The 27,226-nt window shown below is 44.6% G+C and overlaps 1 protein-coding gene across 1 annotated transcript in view; it reads right to left on the reverse strand.

Moving 5' to 3' along the window:
* LOC147420147 (altered inheritance of mitochondria protein 32-like) overlaps nt 1–26,549 on the reverse strand; it is a 57,424-nt gene extending 30,875 nt beyond the window's left edge. The window contains exons 1-4 of the mRNA XM_086504944.1: nt 26,238–26,549; nt 25,623–25,699; nt 25,196–25,501; nt 23,882–23,965 (exon numbers count right to left, since the gene is read on the reverse strand). Coding sequence (XP_086361070.1) covers nt 23,882–23,965; nt 25,196–25,501; nt 25,623–25,699; nt 26,238–26,462 — 692 coding nt within the window. The 5' untranslated portion in view covers nt 26,463–26,549. The remainder of the gene's footprint in view (nt 1–23,881; nt 23,966–25,195; nt 25,502–25,622; nt 25,700–26,237) is intronic.
* Nucleotides 26,550–27,226: the final 677 nt, after the last annotated feature.

A 27,226-nucleotide genomic window follows, 5' to 3' on the forward strand; every position in this document is an offset into this window, starting at 1 on the left:
CTTCCATGAAATGGTCACGACGAAGAATCGAAGCGTAAATTTAGGGTTTTTAACAGGTCGAATGAGCACTGCATCTTTGCAATTGGGAGCGAGGCTACACCTAATCTTCACACACACAAGAGTTTTGAGTTAGTATTGGTTCTTTTTCAAAGTGGAGCTTTCATGGCTGGAGTTTTGTCTTTTTTCAGTGTGTTTTTGGCTTCAAATCGTCTACGCCTTGCTTGATTTTGCTACGAATCCTCACAGTCAGAGGCCCGACGCTTTCCTAGTCGCACTGCGAACTTCTTGACAACGTGGGAGCAAAAGGTTGCATTGAGGACGTGAGGCACACTCAGGACATGTATTGAACATATCCCCTGTTTGGAAACATTCGAAGCATCGGCCTTCATGTAACAAGGCGTCTCGTTGACGGTGTGTGTCAGGCGAGGCCGTTGAGATTGGTTTTCACGAGATTCCCGAGAATTTGTTCGTTCTTGCCGAGAGTTCTGCTTAATGGCCGGAGGTTCTTTTGTGGTAAACTCAAACTTTCCCTTCATGAGCTTGTAGCCGACCGCCGCGGCATGGTCTATAAGCTCTTGCATGGTAGAGACTTGCTTGGAGAGAATATTCTTGCAATGGTGATGGTAGTCCAATGGTGTAGCGATCGCACTGGTCCTCCACGGAAATAAACTTAAAGAAGGACACCGGAAGGTACACGTCCAGAAACCTTTGGTTATAGTTGTCCATGGTTTCGGTGGCAAGTATTTTCAAGTTGCTCCACTCTGCCAAAATCCGGACTTCAAACATCGAAGTCATGTAACTACGTGCAAAAACTGTCTTGAAAGCTTGCCAGGTCCTTGGAGCATGCAGTTGGGTCGCGATTGAACTCCAACATTGCATAGCATTATCTTTAAGAGAAATCCTCTTACTAGAGAAATCTTGGATTCTTTTGTATAGTTCCCCAAAGCATAGATGTTCTCGAATTGCTGTAGGAACTGCAATGCTTTCTTGCGATCTTTCACCCCGGAAAAAGTGAACAATTTGACTATCGTCCGTGCCGCCATCATTGAAATCTTTGGGTTGATTAGGCGCATATCCCGGGCATGGATAATAAGGGTATCCATATAGACTCCGACCATTCTAGCCTAGTGGCGATGGTGGTGGTGGAGGTGGGGGCAATGGCGGTGGCAAAGGCGGTTGCACTAAATCGGGGTCAGATGGCGCACCATATTCTTGAAGACTTCCCGATCAGAACAGACGGTTGAGAAGGTTGTCGGTTGGAAGCTCTCGTATTTTCTGATGCCAGAGGAGGAGGCACCACCTGGGGCATCAGAGGGGATAACATGTAGTTCAAAAATTATTGAAAACTTTGCAACATCAAAAAATTCTGTTGAGGACGCTGCGAAAGAATGTCGTGAAAGCTCGTTGATCAAAAACTGCAAATATTCTAGTGAATCCATGAATTCCATGTCTTGGGTTCTTTATGGCTTATGCCCTGTAAGATAGAGGGATGAAGACGGGAGCGCGCCCTATGCGCGATGAAGTGGCTAATAAGTCCGGGGTCGGGACCCAAGGATAGTTCAAGTCCGAGGTCACGACCCGAAGATACTTCAAGTAAAATTCCAGTAGCTTTGTCTACTCTTTTGTAGGACCGGTATGCTTTCAGAAAAGCACACGCCTAATACTCTGATACCACTGTCACAAGACGGGCACCACGTGCCAATAGAAAAGAACAGACAAAACAGACTTTTAGCACTTCAATAACAACTGAACTGAGAGAGAGAGAGAGAGAGACGACACGCGACACGGAGTGGCGGAATTCCACCCCAAACAGTATTGGCCCCAAACCTTGGCGCCCCTTTCAGTATTTCTTTATATTGCATCAACACAGTACAAGCCGGTACTCCGGACTCTGCACCTTCTCCAGGAAGCATGCCAGAGAATGAGCCCTAACCTCATATTTAAAGGCCCTTGGCCTGAAAAGCAGTTACAGTGAAAAGCTCCAAACTCAAAAGCAACTGGTCCAAAAAGCGCCAAAATCTGTGTCACGTGACACATCCCAACCTATGTGTCCGTGGACAAGCTACACCATAACAGGGTTTCCCGTCAATCAAGTCGATTAGATTAGAAGCGATCTGGCACTTTTGTGAGTCTATTCGTAGACCGTGCATGCCCAGTCACTTAGCATAGATGCATATCCTCTGGTTGCACACCGCATAAGCATAAGCATTTCCATCAGATTCCATCAGAGTCAGTTTGGGGATTTTTTAAGTGACTTTATCCTATTTTTCCCTATATTTAACATTTTTCACTTATTTATTAAGTGACTTTTGTTGGGTACTCAGTAGGGCAAATTGGGTAAGTTAAAATATAAGCAAACCCGAGCTAGCACAAATTGGCAGATGAGCCAAGGAGCACAGCAGGCTACCAAGCAAAAGGTGTTCCCTCCCTCTCTCAGCAAGACCCTCTCCAAGCCAACTTGGTGAGGCCCCTTCACCCGCAGCCACCAGCGTTTTGGGATCGCCCCCTCTCCTAGCAGATCTTGGCGTTTCCATCCCCAGCAGACAGCGCCAGCAGTATCTAAGCCTAGCGTTTTCCTCTTGATCACAATCAGCGTTTTCAGTTTTACTAACGCTAGCTTCCTCAGCCAGGGCAGCGTTTTTCTTCAGCAAATGCAGCCGAGTCACCACAGCTTGATAAGGAATTACTAACGCCAAAGGTGCTGCCATTTTCAGCAGGAAAAAAACATGCTGTCCCAGCATTTTTCAGCATACAGCAGTGACCTTAAAACGCAGCCTGAAGAGTCAATACATCAGCGTTTTTCATCACCACCTCAGCCCCGACAAGAGCAGTCATTTTCAGCCATAAATCAGCAGTAAAAACCAGTTATTTCAGCCCCCAAAAGTGGCATGGATTCTCAGCCCTTGCCCCTTCGTGGACAGCAAATAAAGAAGCATCGATTTCAGCCCTAAAGTCTTCATCGTCTTCATCGACATAGTCCCCGTTTGCATCAATCCATTGCATATGCATTGTACACCTTTGTGCAATCAAAGTAGACCACTCTTGCCGACGAGAGTGGGGCCTTCGGAGGAGGATTTTACAACCTCTCGGGTGTCGTATCTCTTCTCTCTCCTTCTCTCGGTCTCATTCACTTGCACGCACAATATCCACTCACTTTGTTCGTGATCATAGCACTCTCCATAAAGACGGAAGGCTCTCTCCTTCCCTAAGAACTAAAAGGAACCTTGAGCAAATATAGATCACTAATCTTGAGAAAATACAACATTCATTCCGCTGCACCTTACAATCTGCCAGTGCGATTTGCAAAAATCTGTACAACTTCCAAGTCAGCACTGTCAACATGTTTTGCGAAAATCTGCCACGTCAACACTGTCAGTGTGAAACGCGAAAATCCATCGTCAGCAATCAGCGGAAAATCTAGGCTGTGTGTTGATGGGTCTTGCTTTATTTTAATCCTTTATGTCTCTTGGGCCCCATCTGACGAGGTCCCATAAGTTGGTAGGACGACTTCTTTTGTTGTTGCTTGTTCTTCTTAGGGTTTAGGCCCCTCGGCCGTGATCCGAAGGTTGGCTCTCCTCTTCCCTGACTTGACACATCAGCAATTGTGATAGGATGTCATGCCGCTTTGCAGGCACGTTATGAAAGACAAGGACCTACTTGTATTTTCAAGGTTTTGCCAAACTTATGATTTAGGCCAGAGTCTGCTATGACATCAAGAGATGAATGGAATGTATGCTAATTGTGGTTTTGAGGTGTAACAAACTTGGACACTCCACGTCAAGAATCAACCGCGACAGCACCAAATAACCACTTCAAAACAATTCACAGATCACAATAGATTTGCACTGGCCCGGCGGAGTTCCGTGCCTAGAGATATTGGCCCCAAAGACTGGCGCCCCTTTCGGTATTTCTTTTTGTATTAATCAATCATCAAAGTACAAGAGAGCGGTTAGGGTTTCACTCTCAGACTCTGCGTCCAGATGCTCTGAGAAGTGAGGCCCTCACCACTAATTTAAAGGTTACAAGGGATGCCCAAAAGCAGAGCCCCAAAAGCTTTTAAAATCAAAAGCATCAGTTCTCTCTCTCTCTTAGAGAGTCTTTTCTCTTCTTTTTTTTTTTAAAAAGCAAAAGCAAAATTCGCGTCGCTCATCATTTTCCAAAAAAAAAAAAAAAAAAAAAAAAATTTTAATAATCCGCCTCCGCGATTTCCGGAATTTAGGGTTTTTGGCAAAAATTAGGGTTTGCAGGAATTTTAGGGTTTCTGGCAGAAATTAGGGTTTCTGCTGTCCGCCACGTCATCACTTTGTGACATACCCCCCTCTTGAAAGCATTGTAATCGACCGCGATTACGCCTGCAAAACCGACAAAAGCCATAAACCGTCTTAGCAGACACTGACTGTTAGTACCTACGTACTAGGAACACACATCTAGCACATGTACAAAATCGACAGTCACATCACACGACATCACAGGACATCACCAGACATCACAGGACATCACATGACATTCAACATTCATTCGGATCTTAGACCATGATTTATCGGCAATGTAGCTAGCAATCACATCTAGGTCCAATCGGGACCCTCATCGATGTCCGATTGACTAACCCCTATTGCAACCATGTCTATTCGAGATCAATCAGACCAAAATGCTGCAGTCATTTCGGCTATCAGTTCCTGTACTCACAAGAAGTCAAGAACAAATCAGTATCATAATCAGGAATTCCATTTCATAAAGTCATCCAGCAGAATACTGTCAGCTCTCAGTATCCCTGAAGCTCAAAGAGACATCAGTGACTTTAGTATCAAAATCGAGGCATCTGTTGACAAAGGAGTGGAGCGACTCCCCTCTTGTGCATCCCACTGCACCAGATCTTCGGCCAAGCTGAGTTTCTGGGTTCCGTTTGGAGTAGACTATGCTAAACCAAAACATCGAGGTAAAGTTTCACAATCCGAGGAGTATCTGCTAGGTCCTCCTCCTCCATCCACTTCGCATCAAATGCAGGAAAGTTCTTGAACTTAACCAAGAACCGCCTTCGGACTTTACCTTTCTTCGTATCATTATGTGCCAAAATCTGTTCAGGAACAAGGATCTCCTCGTTTTCTTCCACTTCGGGTTGCTCATCAGGCTCCCCATCATCAGGCACATCACCTTTAAAAGGTTTCAAGAGATTCACATGAAATGCATTGTGAATCCTCCAAGTATCTGGCAGTTTCAATCGGAAGGAGACTTCATTTATCTTTTCAGTAATCTGGAAAGGGCCGTAGTATCGCATACTAAGCTTTGGAAAAAGCCTCTCCTTTCCCTTGTTCTTTCGTAGGCGTGCCTTCTCAAAACGTAAGAGCACCCAATCATCCTCCTTCAATTTCATGTCGCGACGACGGCGATCCGCTGCCTTTTTCTGTCGTTCTTGAGACTTCTGCAAAGTCTCGCGAACCTTGGCAAAAGCCGTATCCAGATCTCGCGTATATTTATCCGCTTCAAAGATCTTATCTTTCGTGCTCAGGAAGGGTGGAACCTTCGCAGCACCTTCAACAATCTCAAATGGCGCCTTACCCGTCGACGAGTGTATCGTGTTATTGTAGGCAAATTCCACCAGAGGTAAATATCTTTCCCATTGAGTCTTCTGATCTGAGATATAAGACTTCAATAAATCTAGAACCACTGAATTGGCAATCTCGGATTGCCCATCAGTCTGCGGGTGGAACGATGACGAGAACTGTAACCGCGTGCCAATGTTCTCCCAAATTGCCTTCCAAAACAAACTCGTAAATCTGGGGTCTCTGTCGGAGACAATTGTCTCAGGCATGCCATGTAATCGGAAAATCATCGTGATCATTCTGTATTCTCGGGAGATCAAAAAAATTAAATCCATTTCAATATTTTCCCAGGGGCGGGTGGGTATGGGTAAAGGCTGTAACAATCCCTGTGCCTTATGCCTGTCAAACTTGACCTTCTGGCATACTGAGCAACTGCGCACAAACTCTTCCACATCTTTCTTGAGTCTCGGCCAAAAGAAATATCTCTCTACCCCTTTCATGGTGGTAGCAATGCCGCGGTGACCCGTAAAAGGTGGACAATGGCATTCAGTCATAACCTTTTCCCTCAACGGCTGTGTAACGCACAACATAGTCTTTTTCATCAAGTAGCCTTCCCGAAGGGAGTATCCAGCTACTGTCTCTCCATCCCGTATCCGTGTGAAAATATCTGCAAAATCTGTATCTGTGGCACACTGATCGACCATATCCTCGAAGCTCCTATAATGTATCGCGGAAATAGCCAGAACCAACGGTTTTCGAGACAAAGCATCTGCCACCACATTCTTTTGTCCCTGCACATGGACAATCTGGAAGTGGAACTGTGACAAGATGTTCACCCACCGCATCTGCTTTTCCGAAAGCTGCTTCTGTGAACAGAAGTAGCGCAAACTCTGATGGTCTGTAAAGACAGTAAAATCCGCTCCGAGTAGGTAATGCCGCCACTGAGTAAGAGCATGGATAACCGCCAAAAGCTCTTTCTCATAGATCTGTGCTGTCATCTCCGGCCTAGAGAACAAACGGCTCTCGTAAGCTATGACATGGCCTTCTTGCATCAAGACCGCACCCAGACTACGACCACAAGCATCACAATATACTTCGAATGACTTCTGCAAGTCCGGCAAAGTCAAAATAGGTCCCGTAGTCAATTTCTCTTTCAATGTCTGAAAGGCAGTCCCCTCTGTGGGTCCCCACGAAAAAGGTACTCCTTTCTGTGTCAAGATATGCAAAGGGGAAGCAACCTCTGCAAACTTTCGTATGAACCGCCTGTAGTATGAACATAGTCCCAAGAAGCTTCTAACTTCATGGACATTCCTCAAATCGGGCCAATCACGGATAGTCTCTATCTTGGCCGGGTCCATTTGCACTCCTGTTGTGTTGCTGACACAATGTGTCCCAAAAAGTGTATCCATGGTAGGAAAAAATTCACTTTTCTTTGCATTAATCACTAGCGTGTGATCTCGTAATGCCTAAAAGACTTGAAGCAGATGATCTCTGTGTTCTGCCTCATTCTTCGAGAAAACAATGATGTCGTCAAAGAAAGTGCCAACAAATAGCCTGTACTCTCGAAAAATCCTGTCCATCATCCGGTTAAATGTCGCAGGAGCATTGGTTAAGCCAAAAGGCATCACCAAAAACTCAAATAACCCAAAAGTCGTCCGAAAAGCTGTCTTGTAGACATCTCCTGGCGCTATCCTGATCTGATGATATCCACTCTTCAAGTCAATCCTGCTAAAGCACGAGGATCCCTGTAACCTGTCGAGTATATCATCGATCCTAGGAATCGGAAATCTGTTCTTGATGGTGATTTCGTTGAGAGTGCTATAATCGATGCACATTCTCCAAGATCTGTCTTTCTTCAAAATCAACAACACTGGAGAGCAATACGGTGAAGTACTAAGCTGGACAAGACCCTTTTCCAAGAGGTCTTTCACTGAGTTCATAATCTTTTCATTCTGTACTCGGCTCACACGATAAGGTGGCCGATTCGGTGGCGTGCTTCCAGATATCAGGTCAATGGTATGATCTTCAAGCCCTCTCAAAAGCAATCGGCATGAGCGTGGAGAAAAAAAAATCTTGGCGTTCTTTTCTTCAGGTCAAAACATATTCAACTTTTATCCATCGTTCAGTTCTCCCAAAAGAATGAGTAAGAAAACTGAAGTTCATCAAGTACAATCTCTAAGCCCTTCATTTATCAAAGTCACTTTCTCGGCCCGGTAGTCAACCACGGCGTAGTTCTTGTGGTACCAAGGGATCCCGAGTAGAACGTCACTCACGTGCCCTGAACACCCCTGTCATTGCAAACGAAGTTTGCCAATGCTCGGTGTAATGGCAACATCCCATCCGGGTGCCAGTCGAACTACCTCCGCCTGTGGCGTCAATCTGTCGGACGTAGTTCCAAATCGAGCCGCCAATTCCAAGTGAAAAGAAGTTGGCCTTGGCTCCTTCAAAAGAGCTTCCTGATCCTTCACTTTGCCCCAAAAAAAGCGGCAAAGTTTGTACTTTCATTCATTTGATTCGGTGCAAGTCCCACGCAATGTGGTACCAGTTCTACTTTTCTATCTACCTTTTCTACCACATTCCTCAGCTGCTCTCGAACTCTCAGACCTGTCGTCGTCTTTATCATTCTGTTCTTTCTGTGCCTTATCAGGGCACTTCGCGGAAATATGTCCATGTTCCCCGCATCCAAAGCACTTCCCCTCTCTGATGAAGCGAGCTCTCTCCTCAGGAGTAAGCTTAGGTCGTGCATCCTTTTTTTTTCTCTGGGTTGCTCTTTTTCATTCTACTTTCATTCCCAGAAGTCTGTTCGGCTCGTTGTGTCATGGCCTCATCTGTGGGGTAGGTCAGACTGCCAGAGTGAATGGCAAAGCCCCGCTTCGCATGACTCATCAACTCCTGAATAGAAGCTGACTTCTGTTCCAAGCAGTGATCTCGGATCTCTGTAGGTAGACCCAAGGTAAACCGCTCAATCTGTTCTCTGAATGAGATCGTCTTGAATGAAGAGGCGGGTAGAAAAGAGCTCCAGAATCTTTCACAATAAGAATTCATTGTATCGCTCTTGGTCATCCGGAGATGGTTCCAAGCAGCTCGTATATCTCGCTCAAACTCTTGAGTCAACCAAGAAGAAATAAAAAGCCTCTTGAATTTCAGCCATGTAACTGGCACAGTCTTGCTTAATAGAAGCGTGGACCACCAAGTACGAGCATTCCCCTCAGAGTAAGAGGCAGCTCTCCGAATCTTGGAGTGCTCTGAATAGCGTCTTCCCGCAAAAGCGATGTCAAACTGCTGTATAAAAGACAAAGCCTTCGAAGCATCTGAGTAACCTGAAAAGTATCAAACTTGATCGAGTGGCCACCTTCCTTAAACTCTCGGACTTTCTTGCTTTTATCTTCGAGAAAGTCATACTGGTTGGCTTTGTAAAAATTCTTCTTGTTCGCAAAAAAAACTTTCCGTCATCGGAATCTGAGCTGTCTGTAGACGAGTCCTCAAGAGAACTGTCAGTCTCTGGGCGAGATGTAGCCTTCTTTGCCTTTTTCTTGCCCGTTCCAAAGCTTTGTGTCTTGCTTCGCTTTTTGCTTTTTTCTGTCTTCTTCGCTCTAATCCGAGGAGCTAGAAGAACTGTCAGAAGAAGAAGAAGAAGAACTGGGTACTCCTTCAAATCGAACACGCTTCTTCCGTTTCTTTGCTTTGTCGAATGTCGACTGACGACCCAAATATCCCGGGAAGTCAGTACCTTTGTTCTGCTTTTTGCCGTGCTTTTTGCCTTTCTTTTGCACGTCGAAAAGCTGAGCAATCCATGCATCAACCACGTTCTCCAGTTCCTTCTCCGTATATTTCTTGGAGGCAGAAGGTTTCTTGAGAGCGGGTTTCGGGAGTGGTGTTGTGGTTCTCTGCCACTCCATCTGTACCTCTTTCAAAGAGGTCTGGTTCATATATTTTACCATCTTCGGGTCCTTGGCAAAATTGAGCATCATCTTTGTTGCATCGCCAATCAATTGACGACGCTCCATCTCTGTTTGCTCCGCCTGAGTAGGCCGAGGCGGGCCATACTCTCTGTCTGAATCTTCGTTGTGATCCCAGCCCGCATCTCCAGATGCAGAGGGAGTCGACTGATCATTGCCTGAAGCCATAGGTGCCGCGGAAAAAAAAAAATTCGGGGATCGGATTTCCCGTAGAAGAGAAATCGGCCGTGCTCTGATACCACTGTAACAAACTTGGACACTCCACGTCAAGAATCAACCGCGACAGCACCAAATAACCACTTCAAAACAATTCACAGATCACAATAGATTTGCACTGGCCCGGCGGAGTTCCGTGCCTAGAGATATTGGCCCCAAAGACTGGCGCCCCTTTCGGTATTTCTTTTTGTATTAATCAATCATCAAAGTACAAGAGAGCGGTTAGGGTTTCACTCTCAGACTCTGCGTCCAGATGCTCTGAGAAGTGAGGCCCTCACCACTAATTTAAAGGTTACAAGGGATGCCCAAAAGCAGAGCCCCAAAAGCTTTTAAAATCAAAAGCATCAGTTCTCTCTCTCTCTTAGAGAGTCTTTTCTCTTCTTTTTTTTTTTAAAAAGCAAAAGCAAAATTCGCGTCGCTCATCATTTTCCAAAAAAAAAAAAAAAAAAAAATAATAATAATAATCCGCCTCCGCGATTTCCGGAATTTAGGGTTTTTGGCAAAAATTAGGGTTTGCAGGAATTTTAGGGTTTCTGGCAGAAATTAGGGTTTCTGCTGTCCGCCACGTCATCACTTTGTGACATACCCCCCTCTTGAAAGCATTGTAATCGACCGCGATTACGCCTGCAAAACCGACAAAAGCCATAAACCGTCTTAGCAGACACTGACTGTTAGTACCTACGTACTAGGAACACACATCTAGCACATGTACAAAATCGACAGTCACATCACACGACATCACAGGACATCACCAGACATCACAGGACATCACATGACATTCAACATTCATTCGGATCTTAGACCATGATTTATCGGCAATGTAGCTAGCAATCACATCTAGGTCCAATCGGGACCCTCATCGATGTCCGATTGACTAACCCCTATTGCAACCATGTCTATTCGAGATCAATCAGACCAAAATGCTGCAGTCATTTCGGCTATCAGTTCCTGTACTCACAAGAAGTCAAGAACAAATCAGTATCATAATCAGGAATTCCATTTCATAAAGTCATCCAGCAGAATACTGTCAGCTCTCAGTATCCCTGAAGCTCAAAGAGACATCAGTGACTTTAGTATCAAAATCGAGGCATCTGTTGACAAAGGAGTGGAGCGACTCCCCTCTTGTGCATCCCACTGCACCAGATCTTCGGCCAAGCTGAGTTTCTGGGTTCCGTTTGGAGTAGACTATGCTAAACCAAAACATCGAGGTAAAGTTTCACAATCCGAGGAGTATCTGCTAGGTCCTCCTCCTCCATCCACTTCGCATCAAATGCAGGAAAGTTCTTGAACTTAACCAAGAACCGCCTTCGGACTTTACCTTTCTTCGTATCATTATGTGCCAAAATCTGTTCAGGAACAAGGATCTCCTCGTTTTCTTCCACTTCGGGTTGCTCATCAGGCTCCCCATCATCAGGCACATCACCTTTAAAAGGTTTCAAGAGATTCACATGAAATGCATTGTGAATCCTCCAAGTATCTGGCAGTTTCAATCGGAAGGAGACTTCATTTATCTTTTCAGTAATCTGGAAAGGGCCGTAGTATCGCATACTAAGCTTTGGAAAAAGCCTCTCCTTTCCCTTGTTCTTTCGTAGGCGTGCCTTCTCAAAACGTAAGAGCACCCAATCATCCTCCTTCAATTTCATGTCGCGACGACGGCGATCCGCTGCCTTTTTCTGTCGTTCTTGAGACTTCTGCAAAGTCTCGCGAACCTTGGCAAAAGCCGTATCCAGATCTCGCGTATATTTATCCGCTTCAAAGATCTTATCTTTCGTGCTCAGGAAGGGTGGAACCTTCGCAGCACCTTCAACAATCTCAAATGGCGCCTTACCCGTCGACGAGTGTATCGTGTTATTGTAGGCAAATTCCACCAGAGGTAAATATCTTTCCCATTGAGTCTTCTGATCTGAGATATAAGACTTCAATAAATCTAGAACCACTGAATTGGCAATCTCGGATTGCCCATCAGTCTGCGGGTGGAACGATGACGAGAACTGTAACCGCGTGCCAATGTTCTCCCAAATTGCCTTCCAAAACAAACTCGTAAATCTGGGGTCTCTGTCGGAGACAATTGTCTCAGGCATGCCATGTAATCGGAAAATCATCGTGATCATTCTGTATTCTCGGGAGATCAAAAAAATTAAATCCATTTCAATATTTTCCCAGGGGCGGGTGGGTATGGGTAAAGGCTGTAACAATCCCTGTGCCTTATGCCTGTCAAACTTGACCTTCTGGCATACTGAGCAACTGCGCACAAACTCTTCCACATCTTTCTTGAGTCTCGGCCAAAAGAAATATCTCTCTACCCCTTTCATGGTGGTAGCAATGCCGCGGTGACCCGTAAAAGGTGGACAATGGCATTCAGTCATAACCTTTTCCCTCAACGGCTGTGTAACGCACAACATAGTCTTTTTCATCAAGTAGCCTTCCCGAAGGGAGTATCCAGCTACTGTCTCTCCATCCCGTATCCGTGTGAAAATATCTGCAAAATCTGTATCTGTGGCACACTGATCGACCATATCCTCGAAGCTCCTATAATGTATCGCGGAAATAGCCAGAACCAACGGTTTTCGAGACAAAGCATCTGCCACCACATTCTTTTGTCCCTGCACATGGACAATCTGGAAGTGGAACTGTGACAAGATGTTCACCCACCGCATCTGCTTTTCCGAAAGCTGCTTCTGTGAACAGAAGTAGCGCAAACTCTGATGGTCTGTAAAGACAGTAAAATCCGCTCCGAGTAGGTAATGCCGCCACTGAGTAAGAGCATGGATAACCGCCAAAAGCTCTTTCTCATAGATCTGTGCTGTCATCTCCGGCCTAGAGAACAAACGGCTCTCGTAAGCTATGACATGGCCTTCTTGCATCAAGACCGCACCCAGACTACGACCACAAGCATCACAATATACTTCGAATGACTTCTGCAAGTCCGGCAAAGTCAAAATAGGTCCCGTAGTCAATTTCTCTTTCAATGTCTGAAAGGCAGTCCCCTCTGTGGGTCCCACGAAAAAGGTACTCCTTTCTGTGTCAAGATATGCAAAGGGGAAGCAACCTCTGCAAACTTTCGTATGAACCGCCTGTAGTATGAACATAGTCCCAAGAAGCTTCTAACTTCATGGACATTCCTCAAATCGGGCCAATCACGGATAGTCTCTATCTTGGCCGGGTCCATTTGCACTCCTGTTGTGTTGCTGACACAATGTGTCCCAAAAAGTGTATCCATGGTAGGAAAAAATTCACTTTTCTTTGCATTAATCACTAGCGTGTGATCTCGTAATGCCTAAAAGACTTGAAGCAGATGATCTCTGTGTTCTGCCTCATTCTTCGAGAAAACAATGATGTCGTCAAAGAAAGTGCCAACAAATAGCCTGTACTCTCGAAAAATCCTGTCCATCATCCGGTTAAATGTCGCAGGAGCATTGGTTAAGCCAAAAGGCATCACCAAAAACTCAAATAACCCAAAAGTCGTCCGAAAAGCTGTCTTGTAGACATCTCCTGGCGCTATCCTGATCTGATGATATCCACTCTTCAAGTCAATCCTGCTAAAGCACGAGGATCCCTGTAACCTGTCGAGTATATCATCGATCCTAGGAATCGGAAATCTGTTCTTGATGGTGATTTCGTTGAGAGTGCTATAATCGATGCACATTCTCCAAGATCTGTCTTTCTTCAAAATCAACAACACTGGAGAGCAATACGGTGAAGTACTAAGCTGGACAAGACCCTTTTCCAAGAGGTCTTTCACTGAGTTCATAATCTTTTCATTCTGTACTCGGCTCACACGATAAGGTGGCCGATTCGGTGGCGTGCTTCCAGATATCAGGTCAATGGTATGATCTTCAAGCCCTCTCAAAAGCAATCGGCATGAGCGTGGAGAAAAAAAAATCTTGGCGTTCTTTTTTTCAGGTCAAAACATATTCAACTTTTATCCATCGTTCAGTTCTCCCAAAAGAATGAGTAAGAAAACTGAAGTTCATCAAGTACAATCTCTAAGCCCTTCATTTATCAAAGTCACTTTCTCGGCCCGGTAGTCAACCACGGCGTAGTTCTTGTGGTACCAAGGGATCCCGAGTAGAACGTCACTCACGTGCCCTGAACACCCCTGTCATTGCAAACGAAGTTTGCCAATGCTCGGTGTAATGGCAACATCCCATCCGGGTGCCAGTCGAACTACCTCCGCCTGTGGCGTCAATCTGTCGGACGTAGTTCCAAATCGAGCCGCCAATTCCAAGTGAAAAGAAGTTGGCCTTGGCTCCTTCAAAAGAGCTTCCTGATCCTTCACTTTGCCCCAAAAAAAGCGGCAAAGTTTGTACTTTCATTCATTTGATTCGGTGCAAGTCCCACGCAATGTGGTACCAGTTCTACTTTTCTATCTACCTTTTCTACCACATTCCTCAGCTGCTCTCGAACTCTCAGACCTGTCGTCGTCTTTATCATTCTGTTCTTTCTGTGCCTTATCAGGGCACTTCGCGGAAATATGTCCATGTTCCCCGCATCCAAAGCACTTCCCCTCTCTGATGAAGCGAGCTCTCTCCTCAGGAGTAAGCTTAGGTCGTGCATCCTTTTTTTTTCTCTGGGTTGCTCTTTTTCATTCTACTTTCATTCCCAGAAGTCTGTTCGGCTCGTTGTGTCATGGCCTCATCTGTGGGGTAGGTCAGACTGCCAGAGTGAATGGCAAAGCCCCGCTTCGCATGACTCATCAACTCCTGAATAGAAGCTGACTTCTGTTCCAAGCAGTGATCTCGGATCTCTGTAGGTAGACCCAAGGTAAACCGCTCAATCTGTTCTCTGAATGAGATCGTCTTGAATGAAGAGGCGGGTAGAAAAGAGCTCCAGAATCTTTCACAATAAGAATTCATTGTATCGCTCTTGGTCATCCAGAGATGGTTCCAAGCAGCTCGTATATCTCGCTCAAACTCTTGAGTCAACCAAGAAGAAATAAAAAGCCTCTTGAATTTCAGCCATGTAACTGGCACAGTCTTGCTTAATAGAAGCGTGGACCACCAAGTACGAGCATTCCCCTCAGAGTAAGAGGCAGCTCTCCGAATCTTGGAGTGCTCTGAATAGCGTCTTCCCGCAAAAGCGATGTCAAACTGCTGTATAAAAGACAAAGCCTTCGAAGCATCTGAGTAACCTGAAAAGTATCAAACTTGATCGAGTGGCCACCTTCCTTAAACTCTCGGACTTTCTTGCTTTTATCTTCGAGAAAGTCATACTGGTTGGCTTTGTAAAAATTCTTCTTGTTCGCAAAAAAAACTTTCCGTCATCGGAATCTGAGCTGTCTGTAGACGAGTCCTCAAGAGAACTGTCAGTCTCTGGGCGAGATGTAGCCTTCTTTGCCTTTTTCTTGCCCGTTCCAAAGCTTTGTGTCTTGCTTCGCTTTTTGCTTTTTTCTGTCTTCTTCGCTCTAATCCGAGGAGCTAGAAGAACTGTCAGAAGAAGAAGAAGAAGAACTGGGTACTCCTTCAAATCGAACACGCTTCTTCCGTTTCTTTGCTTTGTCGAATGTCGACTGACGACCCAAATATCCCGGGAAGTCAGTACCTTTGTTCTGCTTTTTGCCGTGCTTTTTGCCTTTCTTTTGCACGTCGAAAAGCTGAGCAATCCATGCATCAACCACGTTCTCCAGTTCCTTCTCCGTATATTTCTTGGAGGCAGAAGGTTTCTTGAGAGCGGGTTTCGGGAGTGGTGTTGTGGTTCTCTGCCACTCCATCTGTACCTCTTTCAAAGAGGTCTGGTTCATATATTTTACCATCTTCGGGTCCTTGGCAAAATTGAGCATCATCTTTGTTGCATCGCCAATCAATTGACGACGCTCCATCTCTGTTTGCTCCGCCTGAGTAGGCCGAGGCGGGCCATACTCTCTGTCTGAATCTTCGTTGTGATCCCAGCCCGCATCTCCAGATGCAGAGGGAGTCGACTGATCATTGCCTGAAGCCATAGGTGCCGCGGAAAAAAAAAAATTCGGGGATCGGATTTCCCGTAGAAGAGAAATCGGCCGTGCTCTGATACCACTGTAACAAACTTGGACACTCCACGTCAAGAATCAACCGCGACAGCACCAAATAACCACTTCAAAACAATTCACAGATCACAATAGATTTGCACTGGCCCGGCGGAGTTCCGTGCCTAGAGATATTGGCCCCAAAGACTGGCGCCCCTTTCGGTATTTCTTTTTGTATTAATCAATCATCAAAGTACAAGAGAGCGGTTAGGGTTTCACTCTCAGACTCTGCGTCCAGATGCTCTGAGAAGTGAGGCCCTCACCACTAATTTAAAGGTTACAAGGGATGCCCAAAAGCAGAGCCCCAAAAGCTTTTAAAATCAAAAGCATCAGTTCTCTCTCTCTCTTAGAGAGTCTTTTCTCTTCTTTTTTTTTTTAAAAAGCAAAAGCAAAATTCGCGTCGCTCATCATTTTCCAAAAAAAAAAAAAAAAAAAAAAAAAATTTAATAATCCGCCTCCGCGATTTCCGGAATTTAGGGTTTTTGGCAAAAATTAGGGTTTGCAGGAATTTTAGGGTTTCTGGCAGAAATTAGGGTTTCTGCTGTCCGCCACGTCATCACTTTGTGACATACCCCCCTCTTGAAAGCATTGTAATCGACCGCGATTACGCCTGCAAAACCGACAAAAGCCATAAACCGTCTTAGCAGACACTGACTGTTAGTACCTACGTACTAGGAACACACATCTAGCACATGTACAAAATCGACAGTCACATCACACGACATCACAGGACATCACCAGACATCACAGGACATCACATGACATTCAACATTCATTCGGATCTTAGACCATGATTTATCGGCAATGTAGCTAGCAATCACATCTAGGTCCAATCGGGACCCTCATCGATGTCCGATTGACTAACCCCTATTGCAACCATGTCTATTCGAGATCAATCAGACCAAAATGCTGCAGTCATTTCGGCTATCAGTTCCTGTACTCACAAGAAGTCAAGAACAAATCAGTATCATAATCAGGAATTCCATTTCATAAAGTCATCCAGCAGAATACTGTCAGCTCTCAGTATCCCTGAAGCTCAAAGAGACATCAGTGACTTTAGTATCAAAATCGAGGCATCTGTTGACAAAGGAGTGGAGCGACTCCCCTCTTGTGCATCCCACTGCACCAGATCTTCGGCCAAGCTGAGTTTCTGGGTTCCGTTTGGAGTAGACTATGCTAAACCAAAACATCGAGGTAAAGTTTCACAATCCGAGGAGTATCTGCTAGGTCCTCCTCCTCCATCCACTTCGCATCAAATGCAGGAAAGTTCTTGAACTTAACCAAGAACCGCCTTCGGACTTTACCTTTCTTCGTATCATTATGTGCCAAAATCTGTTCAGGAACAAGGATCTCCTCGTTTTCTTCCACTTCGGGTTGCTCATCAGGCTCCCCATCATCAGGCACATCACCTTTAAAAGGTTTCAAGAGATTCACATGAAATGCATTGTGAATCCTCCAAGTATCTGGCAGTTTCAATCGGAAGGAGACTTCATTTATCTTTTCAGTAATCTGGAAAGGGCCGTAGTATCGCATACTAAGCTTTGGAAAAAGCCTCTCCTTTCCCTTGTTCTTTCGTAGGCGTGCCTTCTCAAAACGTAAGAGCACCCAATCATCCTCCTTCAATTTCATGTCGCGACGACGGCGATCCGCTGCCTTTTTCTGTCGTTCTTGAGACTTCTGCAAAGTCTCGCGAACCTTGGCAAAAGCCGTATCCAGATCTCGCGTATATTTATCCGCTTCAAAGATCTTATCTTTCGTGCTCAGGAAGGGTGGAACCTTCGCAGCACCTTCAACAATCTCAAATGGCGCCTTACCCGTCGACGAGTGTATCGTGTTATTGTAGGCAAATTCCACCAGAGGTAAATATCTTTCCCATTGAGTCTTCTGATCTGAGATATAAGACTTCAATAAATCTAGAACCACTGAATTGGCAATCTCGGATTGCCCATCAGTCTGCGGGTGGAACGATGACGAGAACTGTAACCGCGTGCCAATGTTCTCTCAAATTGCCTTCCAAAACAAACTCGTAAATCTGGGGTCTCTGTCGGAGACAATTGTCTCAGGCATGCCATGTAATCGGAAAATCATCGTGATCATTCTGTATTCTCGGGAGATCAAAAAAATTAAATCCATTTCAATATTTTCCCAGGGGCGGGTGGGTATGGGTAAAGGCTGTAACAATCCCTGTGCCTTATGCCTGTCAAACTTGACCTTCTGGCATACTGAGCAACTGCGCACAAACTCTTCCACATCTTTCTTGAGTCTCGGCCAAAAGAAATATCTCTCTACCCCTTTCATGGTGGTAGCAATGCCGCGGTGACCCGTAAAAGGTGGACAATGGCATTCAGTCATAACCTTTTCCCTCAACGGCTGTGTAACGCACAACATAGTCTTTTTCATCAAGTAGCCTTCCCGAAGGGAGTATCCAGCTACTGTCTCTCCATCCCGTATCCGTGTGAAAATATCTGCAAAATCTGTATCTGTGGCACACTGATCGACCATATCCTCGAAGCTCCTATAATGTATCGCGGAAATAGCCAGAACCAACGGTTTTCGAGACAAAGCATCTGCCACCACATTCTTTTGTCCCTGCACATGGACAATCTGGAAGTGGAACTGTGACAAGATGTTCACCCACCGCATCTGCTTTTCCGAAAGCTGCTTCTGTGAACAGAAGTAGCGCAAACTCTGATGGTCTGTAAAGACAGTAAAATCCGCTCCGAGTAGGTAATGCCGCCACTGAGTAAGAGCATGGATAACCGCCAAAAGCTCTTTCTCATAGATCTGTGCTGTCATCTCCGGCCTAGAGAACAAACGGCTCTCGTAAGCTATGACATGGCCTTCTTGCATCAAGACCGCACCCAGACTACGACCACAAGCATCACAATATACTTCGAATGACTTCTGCAAGTCCGGCAAAGTCAAAATAGGTCCCGTAGTCAATTTCTCTTTCAATGTCTGAAAGGCAGTCCCCTCTGTGGGTCCCCACGAAAAAGGTACTCCTTTCTGTGTCAAGATATGCAAAGGGGAAGCAACCTCTGCAAACTTTCGTATGAACCGCCTGTAGTATGAACATAGTCCCAAGAAGCTTCTAACTTCATGGACATTCCTCAAATCGGGCCAATCACGGATAGTCTCTATCTTGGCCGGGTCCATTTGCACTCCTGTTGTGTTGCTGACACAATGTGTCCCAAAAAGTGTATCCATGGTAGGAAAAAATTCACTTTTCTTTGCATTAATCACTAGCGTGTGATCTCGTAATGCCTAAAAGACTTGAAGCAGATGATCTCTGTGTTCTGCCTCATTCTTCGAGAAAACAATGATGTCGTCAAAGAAAGTGCCAACAAATAGCCTGTACTCTCGAAAAATCCTGTCCATCATCCGGTTAAATGTCGCAGGAGCATTGGTTAAGCCAAAAGGCATCACCAAAAACTCAAATAACCCAAAAGTCGTCCGAAAAGCTGTCTTGTAGACATCTCCTGGCGCTATCCTGATCTGATGATATCCACTCTTCAAGTCAATCCTGCTAAAGCACGAGGATCCCTGTAACCTGTCGAGTATATCATCGATCCTAGGAATCGGAAATCTGTTCTTGATGGTGATTTCGTTGAGAGTGCTATAATCGATGCACATTCTCCAAGATCTGTCTTTCTTCAAAATCAACAACACTGGAGAGCAATACGGTGAAGTACTAAGCTGGACAAGACCCTTTTCCAAGAGGTCTTTCACTGAGTTCATAATCTTTTCATTCTGTACTCGGCTCACACGATAAGGTGGCCGATTCGGTGGCGTGCTTCCAGATATCAGGTCAATGGTATGATCTTCAAGCCCTCTCAAAAGCAATCGGCATGAGCGTGGAGAAAAAAAAATCTTGGCGTTCTTTTCTTCAGGTCAAAACATATTCAACTTTTATCCATCGTTCAGTTCTCCCAAAAGAATGAGTAAGAAAACTGAAGTTCATCAAGTACAATCTCTAAGCCCTTCATTTATCAAAGTCACTTTCTCGGCCCGGTAGTCAACCACGGCGTAGTTCTTGTGGTACCAAGGGATCCCGAGTAGAACGTCACTCACGTGCCCTGAACACCCCTGTCATTGCAAACGAAGTTTGCCAATGCTCGGTGTAATGGCAACATCCCATCCGGGTGCCAGTCGAACTACCTCCGCCTGTGGCGTCAATCTGTCGGATGTAGTTCCAAATCGAGCCGCCAATTCCAAGTGAAAAGAAGTTGGCCTTGGCTCCTTCAAAAGAGCTTCCTGATCCTTCACTTTGCCCCAAAAAAAGCGGCAAAGTTTGTACTTTCATTCATTTGATTCGGTGCAAGTCCCACGCAATGTGGTACCAGTTCTACTTTTCTATCTACCTTTTCTACCACATTCCTCAGCTGCTCTCGAACTCTCAGACCTGTCGTCGTCTTTATCATTCTGTTCTTTCTGTGCCTTATCAGGGCACTTCGCGGAAATATGTCCATGTTCCCCGCATCCAAAGCACTTCCCCTCTCTGATGAAGCGAGCTCTCTCCTCAGGAGTAAGCTTAGGTCGTGCATCCTTTTTTTTTCTCTGGGTTGCTCTTTTTCATTCTACTTTCATTCCCAGAAGTCTGTTCGGCTCGTTGTGTCATGGCCTCATCTGTGGGGTAGGTCAGACTGCCAGAGTGAATGGCAAAGCCCCGCTTCGCATGACTCATCAACTCCTGAATAGAAGCTGACTTCTGTTCCAAGCAGTGATCTCGGATCTCTGTAGGTAGACCCAAGGTAAACCGCTCAATCTGTTCTCTGAATGAGATCGTCTTGAATGAAGAGGCGGGTAGAAAAGAGCTCCAGAATCTTTCACAATAAGAATTCATTGTATCGCTCTTGGTCATCCGGAGATGGTTCCAAGCAGCTCGTATATCTCGCTCAAACTCTTGAGTCAACCAAGAAGAAATAAAAAGCCTCTTGAATTTCAGCCATGTAACTGGCACAGTCTTGCTTAATAGAAGCGTGGACCACCAAGTACGAGCATTCCCCTCAGAGTAAGAGGCAGCTCTCCGAATCTTGGAGTGCTCTGAATAGCGTCTTCCCGCAAAAGCGATGTCAAACTGCTGTATAAAAGACAAAGCCTTCGAAGCATCTGAGTATCCTGAAAAGTATCAAACTTGATCGAGTGGCCACCTTCCTTAAACTCTCGGACTTTCTTGCTTTTATCTTCGAGAAAGTCATACTGGTTGGCTTTGTAAAAATTCTTCTTGTTCGCAAAAAAAACTTTCCGTCATCGGAATCTGAGCTGTCTGTAGACGAGTCCTCAAGAGAACTGTCAATCTCTGGGCGAGATGTAGCCTTCTTTGCCTTTTTCTTGCCCGTTCCAAAGCTTTGTGTCTTGCTTCGCTTTTTGCTTTTTTCTGTCTTCTTCGCTCTAATCCGAGGAGCTAGAAGAACTGTCAGAAGAAGAAGAAGAAGAACTGGGTACTCCTTCAAATCGAACACGCTTCTTCCGTTTCTTTGCTTTGTCGAATGTCGACTGACGACCCAAATATCCCGGGAAGTCAGTACCTTTGTTCTGCTTTTTGCCGTGCTTTTTGCCTTTCTTTTGCACGTCGAAAAGCTGAGCAATCCATGCATCAACCACATTCTCCAGTTCCTTCTCCGTATATTTCTTGGAGGCAGAAGGTTTCTTGAGAGCGGGTTTCGGGAGTGGTGTTGTGGTTCTCTGCCACTCCATCTGTACCTCTTTCAAAGAGGTCTGGTTCATATATTTTACCATCTTCGGGTCCTTGGCAAAATTGAGCATCATCTTTGTTGCATCGCCAATCAATTGACGACGCTCCATCTCTGTTTGCTCCGCCTGAGTAGGCCGAGGCGGGCCATACTCTCTGTCTGAATCTTCGTTGTGATCCCAGCCCGCATCTCCAGATGCAGAGGGAGTCGACTGATCATTGCCTGAAGCCATAGGTGCCGCGGAAAAAAAAAAAATCGGGGATTGGATTTCCCGTAGAAGAGAAATCGGCCGTGCTCTGATACCACTGTAACAAACTTGGACACTCCACGTCAAGAATCAACCGCGACAGCACCAAATAACCACTTCAAAACAATTCACAGATCACAATAGATTTGCACTGGCCCGGCGGAGTTCCGTGCCTAGAGATATTGGCCCCAAAGACTGGCGCCCCTTTCGGTATTTCTTTTTGTATTAATCAATCATCAAAGTACAAGAGAGCGGTTAGGGTTTCACTCTCAGACTCTGCGTCCAGATGCTCTGAGAAGTGAGGCCCTCACCACTAATTTAAAGGTTACAAGGGATGCCCAAAAGCAGAGCCCCAAAAGCTTTTAAAATCAAAAGCATCAGTTCTCTCTCTCTCTTAGAGAGTCTTTTCTCTTCTTTTTTTTTTTAAAAAGCAAAAGCAAAATTCGCGTCGCTCATCATTTTCCAAAAAAAAAAAAAAAAAAAAAAAAATTTAATAATCCGCCTCCGCGATTTCCGGAATTTAGGGTTTTTGGCAAAAATTAGGGTTTGCAGGAATTTTAGGGTTTCTGGCAGAAATTAGGGTTTCTGCTGTCCGCCACGTCATCACTTTGTGACATGAGGCCATCAAATGAGGTTGCTGCCTGCAGACAGAGATGCAATGATGACTATCAAAAAGTAGTTTCATGGGCCAACACTATAGTGCTTGAAGTGATTTACAAGCTGGTCCAAACGGCTCATCAAATGGAGCCTCGATGAGAAAGTTATTGAAGTTTGAAGTTGGTGGCGGTTGCAGATCGAGACAGTGGCAAGTGGTAAAGATAGCTACCAAGTCATGGATTGTTTTGAAGTGGTGAGTTCCAATTGCAAGTTCATTTGTTTTTCTGTGTCATAATGTGCAGGGAAATTTAACGACATAGTTTTGGGTAAAAGTTAAAGTTTTACCGCCCTTTAGTAAGCCTACAGGCCGGTTTCATTATCTGTTCTTGTCCGGTCTGTATCAACAACTGCCCATTAGCAGGTGGTGCCAGCCAGTTGAGCTAGTTTCAAAGCTCAAAAGTTCGCTTTTCTGACAAGCAAACCGACCAATCCTACATCTATTACAAACTTGCAACATGGAAACAAAACCATTCTGCAGTTGATAAAGAAGACGACAAAAGTGGATGCAGAAGAAGAATCTCTATATAATGTCAAAGAGAGGAGAAGCTAAAGAATCGAGCAATTTCCGCGGAAAGAAATCAATTTTTCATATATGTCTGATATGATATCAGATGATGAAAGAAACAAGGAGCAAGTTTGACTCGTTCTTGACAGATTTGACACTAATGACGGGCATTGACCATGAGTTGACCAAGGATTGACCAGCATGAAAGTGCATGAAATCAGAGAAATAAAATCATCTCCAAACCGTTTCTATGGCTGCAAACCAGGTTGCCTCACAGCTGATGTACGGTGCCACTTCCGTGCTCAACTAAGAATCCAAGAAGCTAGGTGGTAGGAGAAGAGAGAGTGCCCCAACGACAGCTCTTTCACTTCTTATCTGATGTACTCTATAAATCATATACACCTAAGGGTAACATCCAATCATAAAAATAAGTATATTAATGCTTACAAAGTAGGGAACAATGTCCCCCTGAAGCCATACAACACTCAGGTAATGTGTACAAACTCAAATAATATCTACATCAAGCAGTATATAAGGTGAGCGCAATCAAAAAACTCTCGCTTGGAGTAGTGCCATGAAATTCTTCTCTAGCATGAAAAACATAGAGGTGCAAAACCAATGCCTCAAAAATGTATGACGGTGCTCCTCCACAGCTCTGCTGCCCTGGAAGAGCCTGCAAATGTATCCCACTGACTGCTAAATGTGTAGGTAACCTGTTCTCTCTCACCTATGTTGGTGAGAGTGTCAACTGAGGTGGAAGGCTCTCGGCTGAGAACATGCATACAGCAAGCCTCCCATTAAAGTCGCTACTACTATATCTGTACCAGTGCTCGCTGCAGAAACACAAGTACCATTGACAGGCTTTTCTCCAATTTTTTAGTAAGACCTTCACTGAAACAATGGCTCCATTGAAAAGCTAATAGAAGACAAAATTTCAGACCTTTAGAATTAATCTTTCATAAGAAAAAGGCACAGATGGATATCTGGCTTACATTGGAAAACATAAGGCCGCTACGATCACCTGTACCTGTACTTCAAGCACATAAAAGGTAAAGATACAAACCTCCAAAGCTTGTTGATAATTTTGCCTTTGCCAATATGTTCATCCAAGAGTTGAGTCACATCCTTTGGTGTTACATATCCATACCTGTCAAATAATAAGTAACAACACTTTCAGAAACTGCAGCACAGCCAGGAGCAGAATAATTGTGATAGGTGAAAAAGGAAAATCTTGCACAGATTGCAATCTCAATGTACAGCAGTGAGGAAAAACATCAGCGCCAAACCTCAGGAATTCTGGTAAAATCGAGCAGTTCCAACCACACACTCAAAAACCCTAAAACCCAGTTTGGTTTCAAGGGTATAAATTAAAACCACGAAGTAGGAAAAGAAATATATATTGTATGCTCAAATAAATGCAGCTTGCAGCCATGATTCACTCACATGTATGTCATTCTTTATGGTAACTTATCTACAAGTACGGGAATGAGTACTACTACCCCCCTCATTCAAGGTGCATGTAACCTTCGGCGAAGATGGCCTTAGCCGTTTCCCATTGATCAAACTTTTAGGAATGGCCTCACCCATATCCTTTCAGTTAAGGAACGGTGAACCCTCCATAGCATGGCCTCAACCATATTCTCTATTCAAGGTGCGGGCAACCTTCCCCAACATAAATGTTTGAACTAACCATCTAAAACAGGTAACATATCCCTCATGGAGTAGGAATCAAATCTGGGGTCTTAACATCTAAAGCTCTTTTCCATGATGCCTTACAGTATTGAGTCTTTTGCAAACAATGTGTCACTTCCACCTTCCCAGACCGGGGCATCCCTAGCAAAATACTACTACTATTGAGCTTCATACATGAAAGTTAAAGTGGTCCAGTATAGCTTGGATGCAACTCATAAAGAACCAATATGTAAAATAAGTGGCTTAGTATCTCGAGCTGCAGTTTCTCATTCAATTTGGAAGCCTCGTTTAACATAATCCATTGCAGAAGTTTCCATGGTCATCCAATGATGATGCCTGATATGCATAAAAGGATACAACAGACTAGGAGGAACATAGAAGGCGGAAGAGGTGAAGTTGGTGGTGATAAAGGTGGCTGTGCCACAATCACAACAGAACTGTTGAGCGGATGCCACGTGTCTCTAAATACCCCAACTGCTTCCATGGATATGACTTAGTCAATCGCAGGCAAACCCAGTTCCACAGGTTATTTAGGACTTTAGGGAGTACTGAGCAGCTGAATGCTAGCCAAAGAAGAAACAGTACACTAAAATGTATGCAGACCGTACGCTAGCATCTGAGGGATATAGACGTGCGCTAAGTAAGCCCACATGCACTTAATAATGTAAAGGTACACATGACTCACCAGTGACCTGCAATTTCACCATTGGCATCTGAACTGTAGATAATCACATTGCCTGCATACTTATGACCACCAACATGGGAACATGATTTTACAAACACACCATCTGCAATACCCCGATCAGCAATCTCCTTCTTGAAGCAGTCAATAAGGGCAGGTCCACAAACACCACAGCGCATATCCCGACGTGCATGAGCACAAACAAAAATATGAGCCCCTTGAAGTGTTTCCTTCCTTTCCGAGAAATAATCACTCTCCTTAACAAGAACCTCCTCCACAAAATTCTCAATGTCAGAAGTTGTCAATCCCCTGCAAAGTAAAGTAGCTTTAATGGGTTCCGTTTCAAAAGAAGATAACACATCAAGCATTAAGGTGGCAGCAAACACAGTAGTTTTGGAAGATATAAAGCCACTATACTCCAAGTACTTACTTGTAACAAACCATGTCAGGAAATATAAGGACGTCTCCTTCAGATGACTCTGTTGCATCGGAAATTGTGAGGCGTGTCTGTGCAAGAACGCATCAACAACAATCATGTGGTGCAATGGCAATGCCATCAAATAGCATTTTCTGATCTAACCTTTAGCAGCCTAACAGAAACTTTGGCAGAGATACAAAAATAGGTACTATCAATCTTGAATTTCCAATTATGTGTTGCAGATGTGAATAGTAACACTGCATTCTCTGTCTTTTTCTTTTTTGTGTTTGGGCTTTGGGGGGGGGGGGCGGTTCTCTTGACCTCTTGTTAAAGATTGAAGCATACAAGTGCAAGTAAATGAATTACTCCTATACAAGTGAAATGTTCACAAATATAGTACCGATTCACAAAATTCAAAGAGAATACAGTGAAATGAACATGCAGATACCGGCTGTTAGCCCTTGCAATAGACACGCATAAATACATGTGTGAACAGATCCACAATGGACAGGATAGAAGTGAAAGATCAGATTGGGACCTACTTATACAAGCACAAGATCACACATGCATACAGGAATTCCCTGCCAGATCGCAGAAAAACAGTGGACAAAGAAAAAAAAATGTAACCTTCTTAGGGGTGTCAGATTTTCGGGCCTTCAGTGAAGCAGCGAAGAGGCGAGGGAAGTCATCATCTTGAGAAGTTTCTAGGTGGGAGGGCCAGCTTTGAGGGTCCTTGTAGCACAGAAAAACGTGTTTCTCGTAGTGATGCACAGTGCCGGCTAAGGCATCCTTGTACATATCCGCCCTTTCAAAACCATTGTCTGCGGCACCTTCTGTCGACGAGCTCGCCATTGTTTCCTAGCTCTTACGGCCTTGCGCGAAGTTCAAACTCTAATGCAGCACGGACCGTGTCACGCACGTGAAGAGTTTTGAAACTTCTAAGGAAAGGAAAATGTCGAGCTCCTGATTCAGAAGTCAACTCTTAACAAAACTTTTTTTGGACCAGGTTGACACATGGCATCATGCCAAACTCGCTTGTCCGAGAGGAGAAAGAGGGGAGAAGTTTCTAACATCCTAGGAACAATCTTATCTGTTGGCCCAGTATGTGCCTATGATATGTAAACTAGAGTGTTTCGTTAGCTACATTCGCATCGAATTGAGATCGAGCAAAATATTGAAAAACTATATATATCATGTTAACACTTCTCAATTTTTAAAAAATCGATAAGTTCTATTTTTTATGCTATTACGAGTGCAACACCCGTCCTACGGACGGAAAGGGCCTCAGAAGACATCTTTTTGACAACACAGAAACTCACTCACTCATTCTCTCTCTCTCTCTCTCTCTCTCTCTCTCTCTCTCTCTCTCTCTCTCTCTCTCTCTCTCTCTCTCTGCGCGCACTGTGTTTAGTGAGGCTCTAGAAGTGAAAAGCTCCTGCCATGTGTCAAACATATAAAGCTCCCTACTTTTAGGGTGTTCAACGTCCTTTAGTATATAGTAAGAAATGAAGCATAACGAGAGAGAGAGAGAGAGAGAGAGAGAGAGAGAGATTTCAGCAAAGCGTGTTAGATTTTATTACCTGAGAGTGTGTTTGCGATACCGTTTCGAAGGTGTA

The sequence above is a fragment of the Adiantum capillus-veneris genome, chromosome 28, assembly GCF_014529385.1.
Source record: "Adiantum capillus-veneris isolate H3 chromosome 28, ASM1452938v2, whole genome shotgun sequence".
NCBI classification, from domain to species: domain Eukaryota; kingdom Viridiplantae; phylum Streptophyta; class Polypodiopsida; order Polypodiales; family Pteridaceae; genus Adiantum; species Adiantum capillus-veneris.